The sequence below is a fragment of the Triticum aestivum genome, chromosome 3A (assembly GCF_018294505.1).
Source record: "Triticum aestivum cultivar Chinese Spring chromosome 3A, IWGSC CS RefSeq v2.1, whole genome shotgun sequence".
Classification (NCBI taxonomy): domain Eukaryota; kingdom Viridiplantae; phylum Streptophyta; class Magnoliopsida; order Poales; family Poaceae; genus Triticum; species Triticum aestivum.
Window position 1 is genome coordinate 59,314,217 of NC_057800.1, and position 12,362 is coordinate 59,326,578.

The 12,362-nt window shown below is 49.3% G+C and overlaps 1 protein-coding gene across 1 annotated transcript; it reads left to right on the forward strand.

The window, feature by feature from the left end:
• The first annotated feature begins 501 nt into the window (after positions 1-501).
• On the forward strand, positions 502-4,579 carry LOC123060272 (proline-rich protein 36). Its single transcript, XM_044482883.1, has 3 exons — positions 502-915; positions 2,149-2,427; positions 3,108-4,579. Exons 1-3 carry the CDS (start codon positions 583-585, stop codon positions 4,305-4,307), a joined length of 1,812 nt encoding a protein of 603 aa, XP_044338818.1. The 5' UTR covers positions 502-582; the 3' UTR covers positions 4,308-4,579.
• Positions 4,580-12,362: the final 7,783 nt, after the last annotated feature.

Genomic DNA, 12,362 nt, shown 5'->3' on the forward strand with positions numbered 1-12,362 from the left:
CATGAAAGCAACGCCCCAAGAAAGCACTAGGCCAACCCTAACTAAAACCAGAGCCGAAGCACCAGGCTCCCCACCCCCTCCCGTCGCCGGAGCGACAGACGGAGGAGGCAGGGTCCAACGGGCAATGCCTTGGCCGGCGAAGTTGTAGGGAGAAAGATCACCCAGAAATCGCCTCGTGATCGCCCTTTAGAGCGGTTACACGGGATCTGCTGCTGCAGTGTGCCGTGACCAACACCAAAAATTCTTGGATACATTCCCGCAGTACCGATACTGTGTGGATCCGGGATCAGCCCAGGGCCGCAACACTAGACCCGCCGCCGGGCCGAACAGCAGAGCCCAGAAATACTCCTACCCAGACACGTTTGAGGCCCACGGAAGAGGCGCAAGCCGACGGACCAACCAACTCACTCCGTCACTCGCCGTGCCGTCTCGTGTGGTCTCGCTCGCCGTCCCATCTCGATTCTTCCTCCCCACCCTCTCCCCCCATCGCCCCAGCTCAGCCGCCCCCTCTCCCCTCCCAGCCCCCGCCGCACGCCACCCCCACCCACCACGCTCCCGCCGCCGGCGAGGCGGCCCCGCCCGATGAACACGTCGCAGTTCATGGACAAGCAGATCCTCGGCCTCGCCGCCTCCGCCGCCCCCTCCCCCTCCCTCGCGGGCGGCGGGAGCGGGGGCTCGGAGCTCCTCGATCTGATGGGCCCCGACCCCCAGGAGGAGAGCGAGGACGGCCTGCGCCGCCGCCACCACCACAGCGCCAACGGCACCGCCACCGACGTGCTGCCCAGCTACGACTTCCAGCCCATGCGCACCGCCACGGCCGCCCCCGCCGCCGCGCCGCCCTCGTGGGGTTCCCTCGACTCCAACTCCAAGCCCGCCTCGGTCTCCGCCTCCGCCTCGTCCCCATACAACCTCAAGGTACCTACTGTTACTCGTCGGATCTCTCGATCTAGCTGCGATTCATGTCCTTGCCTCAAGCAAATTACCTGATTATTTCGTGTTGCAAAGTTCACAAAGGCGCCTAGTTCGGAAGATAAATCTAGCAGTAGCTTGTAGGCACTATCGTGAATTGTGATATACTGATATTGAATTGCTGGGCAATATGCGCCATAAGTGGATTGGCTGGGTAAAAGAAGGAGCTGCACATCTGATAGGTTCATGTTGGCTTGTCTTGGGTACATGATACTGTTAGTTACTCCCTCCGTCCGATGAAGAGTGTACATCTAGAGATTTTAGGACAAATTATGGAGTTAAGTAAAAAATGCATTGGAAAGGTGCAAGCCACCATCTCTCTCCTCTTTAATTACCTAACCCCCAATGAGCTAAGTGCATGTAGAAATTAAGAAGACTCTGTGTAGATTACTATTGGTCTTGATTACTGTGTGATGAGATATAAGTATTTTTTTCTACTTTAAAGTGCATTGGAAAGATAGAAGTACACTCTTTTGTGGACAAATTTTGAAGCTAGATGTACACTTTTCACCGGACGGAGGGAGTAGGTACTACTACTAAATTTTGGGTATCCTATAGCATGCATTGGAAACATGGCCTTGTTATTTTGTGGCTATAAAGTTAGCACATACAAATGGTATGCATAATCGAATTGTCGGTTCCTCAAGCAATCTATAAGTCATGTTTCAATTCCATGCAACTTATCTCAGTGAATTTGTAATACATGCCATCTAACAAGCATGTGATGGCTCGTAGATAGACGCTTATTTGTCAGAAAAATGATCAGTGCGACTGAACTCCTGTAGATTTGTACATTTAGTTTTTTTTTCTTTGCATGCTGTTAGATGCCAGATTGTCAGTACATCTGTCCGGTGAAATTTATGTCGAGATCTTGTTTTGTTAGAAGCTACACACAAATTTCTGCTGACAAATTGCTGTTTACATTCTTGCATATGACTGATTTAAATGTAACACATCAGATATCATGGCGATACACATTTTCCCCAGTTCTCACATTTACGACTTTATTTGTACTCTTTTGAATTACTTTGTTGAATTTGTAATTCTTATTTGATATGTTTGTTCCATTGGTTCTGTCGATTGCATGCATTGAACTTCTAATTATTATTAGTTGCATTTGATAATAGATACCATCATTTGTCATATATAGCTTACTTACATTTTTTTTATGATGGAAAGAGTGCTGGTATATTGGAGAACCGTGTGCCGAAGAATGTTAATCATGAGGAAGACAGGAGTAACTTTGGACTGGTAACTATAGCAGATATTGATCGAACCATGAAGAAGTATTCTGATAACCTGTTGTATGCACTAGAAGGTGTAAGCTCAAGGCTTTCACAGCTGGAGGGTAGAACACACCATCTTGAAAGTTCTGTTGATGACTTCAAGCTAACAATTGGCAACTTTAATGGTAGCACTGATGGAAAACTGAGGCAACTTGAGAATATGTTGAGGGAGGTATGCTTCATTTGACTCTCCTGCTCCACCCCTCTCTGAAATTTTTATGATTATACGATTGTTATGCTTGCGAAGCAATGCATCTTATGTCATATTGGCATTGGTTTACTGAGTAGGTTACAGTGATGTGCTAACTCACCGCTGGTCATTTTTGACAACTGATTCCATGCTCTACCGGGATTATGTTGGAAATTATTGTATATACCTAATAGACATTGCTGTCTTATTTTTAGCTCTGTAGTGAAGTACTCCCTCCGTCCCATAATATAAGATCGTTTTTCAAGCTATGTTAGCTTGAGAAATGATCTTATATTGTGGGACGGAGGGAGTAGTTAAGACATTTATCTGTTTCAAGGCTTAAACCTATCAGTGATACACATAGATATTTGGTGGATTCTTCTTCTAGATGCATATTCACATTTTAGGCTTCTATAGTTTTTCCTCCTAAGATGGTCGTTCACATTGCATGTCATTGTTCCTTCAGATGATGCTACAAATAATCACCTTTTTTTGTAATTGCTACTCATGGGGTATTATTTTCGCACTAGTATTGTGCTTGCATAGATGTATGGTTGTGTGATAATAGAGAGAGCGTCACTTAAACGCTTATGAAGTACCCTGTTGCTTTGTTGTTATGCTATTGGGATAACTTACATATAATTTTGTAATACTACATGCAGGTCCAAGCGGGTGTACAGATTATGCGTGACAAGCAGGAAATTGTTGAAACACAGCTTCATCTTGCAAAGCTCCAGATACCCAAAACTGAGACCCAGTCATCAGAAAATAGTGGGGTTGGACAGGCAGACTCGCGGCACCAGTCAGTTGCTGCGCAGCAGGCAGGCGTTCAGCCGCAACATCAACCCCAAACTTTTCCTGCCCTTCCTGCTCCTAACGCGCCGCCTCCACCTCCAACACTTCAAAGTCAGCCTCCAGCACAGTTCCTAGGTCATTCATCGGCTCCCTCTGTACCAGCTTTACCACAGGAACCCTACTACACACCATCAGCCCAGACAACTGAAGCCATTCATCAGCAGTATCAAGCCCCTCCAGTTCCACAGCCGCAGGCGCCTCCAGCACCACAACAACAGTATCAAGCCCCTCCAGTTCCACAGCCACAGGCGCCTCCAGCTCCACCGCAGCAGTATCAAGCCCCTCCAGTTCCACAGGCACATGCACCTCCAGCTCCACCACAGCAGTATCAAGCCCCTCCAGTTCCACAGGCGCAGGCGCCTCCAGCTCCACCACAACAGTATCAAACCCCGTCTCAGTTTTCTCAATATTCACAACAACCTCAATCTACAATTGTTAACCCTTCAAGCCCACTTGCACCTCCTGCACCCCAGCAGACAGAGTATGCGCCTTCTCATAGCTATCCACCAAATGTTCGCACTCCTTCAGCTTACATGCCGCCGCCAAATGAATCAGCCCCGCCTTTCTATGGACAGAATCCTAGCATGTATGAACCTCCTGCAGTCAGGCCCAACTCTGGGCCACCGCCATCCTATGGTGCCCCTGGGTATGGGCCACAGGGAGGAAGTAGCTTTTCTGAATCATATGGTTACACTGGATCTCCTTCTTACCGTGGGAACGCTGGAATGAAGCCCACGCCTTTTGCTCCTTCAGGACCATCCTCTGGGGGTAGCGGCAACAGCTACGGCACCAGGCTCCCCACAGCTCGGATACTACCACAAGCAGAGCCAGTCAGTTCCAGCCCGACCGCTGCATCGGGCAACCGGGTGGCCCTTGATGATGTGGTAGAGAAGGTTGCGACCATGGGGTTCTCAAGGGAGCAGGTGAGGGCAACCGTGCGGAGGCTGACCGAGAATGGGCAGAACGTTGACCTGAATGTGGTGCTCGACAAGCTGATGAACGGGTGATAAGTCAAGATGTCGCCACACTACCCATTTGGCACGGTTTGTGTATAATATTTTAAATGACACGTCTTGCGCGCAAAATATCAGTGTTGGGGCTAGTATCAGGTTTGCTGCCCGCTCTCTTGGTCGCTCTGCTTTCTTCCATCCACAGGTGTTGTTAATGAGTGAATATATAACATACTCTTGTTCTTTCCGTATATGTGATGATGATATACCAAGAACTCAACTATGGTTTCTTTTGTTCTGTTAATAAAAAAACATTTAGTGTGTTTTCATAAGCTATTTTATGTGTGGATCTAGCCATTGTTGAGGAAATCGTTAACTGGTAGCTGCTCGGTTGGCTAGCGAGTAGGGGATTAATCGGCTAATCGGCAAGTTAATCGGCCATTTAATCAATTAATCGGACGATTCTTCGGTTTATCGGTTACTCGGTGACCCTATGAGTAGGGATTAATCGGCAAGTTAACTGGTTAATCGGATGAATTCTTGAACAGGGGATCTAGCACATACCAAAACTCAAATATAGTATAGAAACACCAATATCTGCACTCCCATTATTCAATCTGAAGGAACTAATGAATTATGGTGGATTATATTCCCAATCACTTTTCTGCACTTTCTTCATTATACAGTGATAGGTAAGCATGTTCAGGCCCTTCCATATGTAGAATGTGGCATTCAAAATCACTACGGTTGTGGCTTGAATTACCTTTTTTTTATATAGTAGTAGAGTATGAGGTCTGAACTTAGATTTGAAGTTCCCTCGAAATTTGCAATTCTATAGGTAGATTTTGTGATCCCCTTTGGACATTGCTCCGCAGAGATCGATCTCTGTGTTTCTGTGGACCTCGAAGAAGCTGGACCGGGCATGAGGGCAGGCCAGTAAGTGAAGATGGGCAAAAGACTAGAATTCCAAATGCTAGCTGCATCATGTGCTTGTTGCTGGCTGAAAGCCTGAATATAAGAGCATCTACAACAGGTCCCCTCGTGTTGCCTTTTTTTTGACTCAACTGGACCCCTCAAACTGACACTATATGTTTGGGCTGTCTAGCACCCCTCATGCCCGGTCCATATGTGGACCCTTCAAACCGACCCTATATGTTTGGGCTGTCTAGCATCCCTCATGCCCAATTCATGTTGGACGGAAATATAGCCGGACATGTACGCCACGTCGGACTTATGGGCATGACCCATGCCTACAACCCATCGGTCAGACTTACGGGCATGACCCATGCAGAAACACCTACAACCCATCGGTCTGACCGGTGCTCTACTAGTGTCATGTCATTGCTCTGGCATGCCGCCCGAGGAGACAAACCTGGCTATTTAAGCCGAACGACGAGCCTCAACCCTAGTTGCCTCCATTTCATCCCTCTCCCTCTAGTCCGCACCGCCACTACGGCCTTGACCGTGCCGTTTGCCGGTAGGCGGTAGCCATGGTCTGCCAGAAGATTATGTACTTACAAGATGCTCACCCTGCAATGTTGAGCGGAGATCCTAGCAGAGATGGAGGCACGACACGTCACTCGCATTGTAGCCAGCTTGCCTCCAAACTCTTCGGTGGAGGAGAGGAGGGAGTAGGAGGCGCCAAATGCGGAGACGACGGAGGTGGAGTCATGGGATGAAGAGGAGGAATAGGCCGAGGTAGATCCAACGCCGAAGCAGGCTAGATTCGGCATGGAGGATACACCGGCGGAGTTCAAGGTTGCCCAAGCAAAGGAGGCGACGGAGTAGCTTGCCATTCTTGAGTCCATCTGGTCCGAGGCGGAGGTGGAGGCGAACCGCCGCTTCCTCCATGATGCGGAATTGGAGCTTGAGCAGCTCTTCACAGACGAGGAAGACGCGCGCTAGAGTTTTGTCTTGCCGCCGATGACCATGAGGCCGGTGTCTCCTGCAAAGACATATCGACATATCCGGCGACAAGTAGCTAGTTTCCTTGTTTTTTTAGCTATGTACATAGACGAGTTTGACACTGCATGTAGTAGTATATGGATATGAGGGTTGAGAAATGAGAACCATGGTTGCAATGTCCGTGAAATGAGAGTTAATCTGTCATTGTCCGCGGACGTGCCCGGACGATTCCAAAGATGTTTACGGGCCTGAATTTGTGATGTTCGGCCTTATGAGGAAATTAGCTGTTATGAGCCTCGTAGCTGATGTGAATGTCACAAAAAAATCTAGAATAAATTTAGAAAAATGCAAACACTCCCATATAGCATAACGGACGGCTTGCAACATGACGTTCACTGTGTTCAAAAAAAAAACATGACGTTCACGCTTGTCCCGGCTACCATGTGGGTCACATCGCCGTCCTTAGGGCATCTCTAGCCATTGGCCTCCAGGGGGCGCCTAAAATCGCCGCCTGGGGGTGAGCCGGCGTAAAAATTGGGCCTGGGGCGAGTTGATCCCCAGCCGCCGGCCCCAGGGCTGCCCCCAGACACGTTTTAAAATAAAAAAAGTTCGGCGAAGTTCGGCTTAAACACGATAAAATTCGGCTAAACACGATAAATTTCGGCCAAACACGATAAATTTCGGCACATTCCGGCGAAGTTCGCGGATTTTCATTACATAGCATATATACATAAACTAATTTAAAGGAAAAACTTGCTGAAGTCGCCGCCGTCGCAGCCATCGTCGTCGTCGGCCTTCTCCTCCTTTGACGCGGGCGCCCCTGCTGGACCCCTGCCCGGCATCGCCATGGCGGACTGGTGGCGGCGCATCGTCGTCGTCGTCATCGCTGTCGCAGATGACGACGACTCCGCTTTCGTCGCGGCCGCGTCGACGCTCCGCGAAGCAAAGCAGGGCGGCGCGCTGGCGCTCCTTCGCCTTCTCCAGGCGCTCCTTCTCCATCGCTATGGAGTCCCTGCGCCCCCATTCCAGGGCCACGTCGTCGTCGTCGAGCTCCGTTGTCACCGGCGCGGCCGGCTCCTTCTTCACCGGCGCGAGCCCCGGCTCCGTCTTCACCGGCGCGAGCCCCGGCTCCGTCTTTGGCTTCACGAAGCGCGGAGGAGGAGCCGACGAGGAGGCGCTCCGGCCGCCCTCGTTGATAACGATGCCGGCGCTGCGAGTGCACCGGCCGAGCGGCGTCTCTGCCGCGGGCTCGGCCTTGACGCCGAGCAGGGCCGGAGTGCCGGAGGAGTGCGATGAAGATCGGGAGGAGGAAGAAGAGGAGGAGGACCCGAACCTCCTTGGCGCCCATGGCCCGGCGCGTCGATGCTGCGCCGGGGCGGCCGCCCTTGCTGGGTACGCCAACGGCGGGTCATTTCCGCCCTCGAGGTACGTCAGCACGCCCTCGAGTGTGCGGCCGGGGACGCCCCATCATAGGTGGCGCCCCTCGCTGTTCTGCCGGCCGCCAACCACTGGCGCGCCGTTGATGGACGCCAAGCGCTGCTGCTGGCGGCGCTCGAAATACGTCGCCCAAGCCACGTGGTTGTCGGCGGCGTACTGGGGGAGGGAGAGTTGGGCGTCGGTGAGGGAGGCGCGCACGACCTCGACTTCCTCGGCGAAGTACGTCGGCTTCGCCATGGCGTCGGGCAACGAGGGAATGGGCACTCCCCCGGCGCTGAGCCTCCTATTGGGGAACGTTGCAGAAAACAAAAATTTTCCTACGGTTTCACCAAGATCCATCTAGGAGTTCATCTAGCAACGAGTGATCGGATTGCATCTACATACCTTTGTAGATCACGCGCGGAAGCGTTCAAAGAACGGGGATGAGGAAGGCGTACTCGACGTGATCCAAATCACCGGAGATCCTAGCGCCGAACGGACGGCACCTCCGCGTTCAACACACGTACAGTCAGCGTAATGTCTCCTCCTTCTTGATCCAGCAAGGGGGAGAAGAGGTTGAGGAAGATGGCTCCAGCAGCAGCACGACGGCGTGGTGGTGATGGAGCTGCAGTACTCCGGCAGGGCTTCGCCAAGCTCTATGGAGGAGGAGGATGTGTTGGAGAGGGAGAGGGAGGCACCAAAGGCGTGGTGTGAGAAGCCCTCCTTCCCCCACTATATATAGGGAGCCTAGGGGGGGGGGGCGCCGGCCCTAGGAGGTGCAATCTCCTAGGGGGGCGGCGGCCAAGGGAGGAATCCCTCCTCCCCAAGGCACCTAGGAGGTGCCTTCCCCCTTTAGGACTCTTCCTTTCTTGATCTCCTGGCGCATGGGCCTCTTGGAGCTGGTGCCCTTGGCCCATATAGGCCAAGGCGCACACCCCTACAGCCCATGTGCCCCCCCCGGGGCAGGTGGCCCCACCCGGTGGACCCCCGGGACCCTTCCGGTGGTCCCGGTACAATACCGGTGACCCCGAAACTTGTCCCGACGGCCGAAATAGCACTTCCTATATATAATTCTTTACCCTGGACCATTCCGGAACTCCTCGTGATGTCCGGGATCTCATCCAGGACTCCGAACAACATTTGGGTTACTGCATATACATATCCCTACAACCCTAGCATCACTGAACCTTAAGTGTATAGACCCTACGGGTTCGGGAGACATGTAGACATGACCGAGATCACTCTCCGGTCAATAACCAACAGCGGGATCTGGATACCCATGTTGGCTCCCACATGCTCCTCGATGATCTCATCGGATGAACCACGATGTCGAGGATTCAAGCAACCCCGTATACAATTCCCTTTGTCAATTGGTATGCTACTTGCCCGAGATTCGATCGTCGGTATCCCAATACCTTGTTCAATCTCGTTACCGGCAAGTCACTTTACTCGTACCGTAATGCATGATCACGTGACCAGACACTTGGTCACTTTGAGCTCATAATGATGATGTATTACCGAGTGGGCCCAGTGATACCTCTCCGTCATACGGAGTGACAAATCCCAGTCTCGATCCGTGTCAACCCAACAGACACTTTTGGAGATACCCGTAGTATACCTTTATAGTCACCCGGTTACGTGGTGACGTTTGGTACACCCAAAGCACTCCTACGGTATCCGGGAGTTACACGATCTCATGGTCTAAGGAAAAGATACTTGACATTGGAGTTCAAATGAACTATACGATCTTATGCTATGTTTAGGATTGGGTCTTGTCCATCACATCATTCTCCTAATGATGTGATCTCGTTATCAATGACATCCAATGTCCATAGTCAGGAAACCATGACTATCTGTTGATCAACGAGCTAGTCAACTAGAGGCTTACTAGGGACATGTTGGTGTCTATTATTCACACATGTATTACGATTTCCGGATAACACAATTATAGCATGAATAAAGACAATTATCATGAACAAGGAAATATAATAATAATGCTTTTATTATTGCCTCTAGGGCATATTTCCAACAGTCTCCCACTTGCACTAGAGTTAATAATCTAGTTACATTATGATAAATCGAACACCCATGGATTTCTGGTGTTGATCATGTTTTGCTCTAGGGAGAGGTTTAGTCAATGGATCTGCTACATTCAGGTCCGTATGTACTTTACAAATATCTATGTCTCCATCTTGAACATTTTCACGAATGGAGTTGAAGCGACGCTTGATGTGCCTGGTCTTCTTGTGAAACCTGGGCTCCTTGGCAAGTGCAATAGCTCCAGTGTTGTCACAGAAGAGTTTGATTGGCCCCGACGCATTGGGTATGACTCCTAGGTCGGTGATGAACTCCTTCACCCAAATTGCTTCATGTGCTGCCTTCGAGACTGCCATGTACTCCGCTTCACATGTAGATCCCGCCACGATGCTCTGCTTGCAACTGCACCAGCTTACTGCCCCACCATTCAAAATATACACGTATCCGGTTTGTGACTTTGAGTCATCCAGATCTGTGTCGAAGCTAGCGTCGACGTAACCCTTTACGACGAGCTCTTCGTCACCTCCATAGACGAGAAACATTTCCTTAGTCCTTTTCAGGTACTTCAGGATATTCTTGACCGCTGTCCAGTGTTCCTTGCCGGGATTACTTTGGTACCTACCTATCAAACTTACGGCAAGGTTTACATCAGGTCTGGTACACAGCATGGCATACATAATAGAACCTATGGCTGAGGCATAGGGATGACACTCATCTCTTCTATATCTTCTGCCGTGGTCGGACATTGAGATGAGCTCAATTTCAAACCTTGCAACACAGGCAAGAACCCCTTCTTAGATTGATCCATATTGAACTTCTTCAATATCCTATCAAGGTATGTGCTTTGTGAAAGACCTATGAGGCGTCTTGATCTGTCTCTATAGATCTTGATGCCTAATATATAAGCAGCTTCTCCAAGGTCCTTCATTGAAAAACTCTTATTCAAGTAGGCCTTAATGCTGTCCAAAAGCTCTATATCATTTCTCATCAAAAGTATGTCATCTACATATAATATGAGAAATGCTACAGAGCTCCCACTCACTTTCTTCTAAATGCAGGCTTCTCCATAAGTCTGCGTAAACCCAAACGCTTTGATCATCTCATCAAAGCGAATGTTCCAACTCCGAGATGCTTGCACCAGCCCATAAATCGAGCGTTGGAGCTTGCACACCTTGTTAGCATTCTTAGGATCGACAAAACCTTCCGGCTGCATCATATACAATTCTTCCTTAAAGAAACCATTAAGGAATGCCGTTTTGACGTCCATTTGCCATATTTCATAATCATAGTATGCGGCAATTGCTAACATGATTTGGACGGACTTCAGCTTTGCTACCGGTGAGAAAGTCTCATCGTAGTCAACCCCTTGAACTTGTCGATAACCCTTAGTGACAAGCCGAGCTTTATAGATGGTCATATTACCATCCACGTCTATCTTCTTCTTAAAGATCCATTTATTTTCTATGGCTCGCCGCTCTACGGGCAAGTCAGTCAAAGTTCATACTTCGTTTTCATACATGAATCCTATCTTGGATTTCATGGCTTCCAGCCATTTGTCGGAATCCGGGCCCGCCATCGCTTCTTCATAGTTCGAAGGTTCACCGTTGTCTAACAACATGATTTCCAAGACAGGGTTGCCGTACCACTCTGGTGCGGAACGTGTCCTTGTGGACCTTCAAATTTCAGTAGGAGCTTGATCAGAAGTATCTTGATCATCATCATTAACTTCCTCTCTAGTTGGTGCAGGCACCTCAGGAATATTTTTTGAGCTGCGCCATTTTCCGGTTCAAGAGGTAATACTTCATCAAGTTCTACTTTCCTCCCACTTACTTCTTTCGAGAGAAACTCCTTCTCTAGAAAGGATCCGTTCTTGGCAACAAAGATCTTGCCTTCGGATCTGAGGTAGAAGGTATACCCAATAGTTTCTTTAGGGTATCCTATGAAGACACATTTTTCCGACTTGGGTTCGAGCTTTTCAGGTTGAAGTTTCTTGACATAAGCATCGCATCCCCAAACTTTTAGAAACGACAGCTTAGGTTTCTTCCCAAACCATAATTCATACGGTGTCGTCTCAACGGATTTCGATGGAGCCCTATTTAAAGTGAATGCGACAGTCTCTAAAGCATACCCCCAAAAAGATAGCGGTAAATTGGTAAGAGACATCATAGATCGCACCATATCTAATAGAGTGCGATTACGATGTTCGGACACACCATTACGCTGAGGTGTTCCAGGCGGCGTGAGTTGTGAAATTATTCCACATTTTCTTAAGTGTGTGCCAACTCGTGACTCAAGTATTCTGCTCCACGATCTGATCGCAGGTACTTGATTTTCCTGTCACGTTGATTCTCAACCTCACTCTAAAATTCCTTGAACTTTTCAAAGGTCTCAGACTTGTGTTTCATTAAGTAGACATACCCATATCTACTCAAGTCATCAGTGAGGGTGAGAACATAACGATAGCCACCGCGAGCCTCAACGCTCATTGGACCGCACACATCAGTATGTATGATTTCCAATAAGTTGGTTGCTCGCTCCATTGTTCCTGAGAACGGAGTCTTGGTCATTTTACCCATGAGGCATGGTTCGCACGTGTCAAATGGTTCATAATCAAGAGACTCTAAAAGTCCATCTGCATGGAGCTTCTTCATGCGTTTGACACCTATGTGACCAAGGCGGCAGTGTCACAAGTATGTGGGACTATCATTGTCAACCTTACATCTTTTGGTACTCACACTATGAATATGTGTAGCA

What these genes read in the sequence shown, in the direction of transcription:
- LOC123060272 (XM_044482883.1), top strand. Translation starts at nt 583, where the DNA reads ATGAACACGTCGCAGTTCATGGACAAGCAGATCCTCGGCCTCGCCGCC. An exon ending in CGTCCCCATACAACCTCAAG is followed by an intron (nt 916 to 2,148) that starts GTACCTACTGTT and finishes TATGATGGAAAG; the next exon opens with AGTGCTGGTATATTGGAGAA. An exon ending in TTGAGAATATGTTGAGGGAG is followed by an intron (nt 2,428 to 3,107) that starts GTATGCTTCATT and finishes TACTACATGCAG; the next exon opens with GTCCAAGCGGGTGTACAGAT.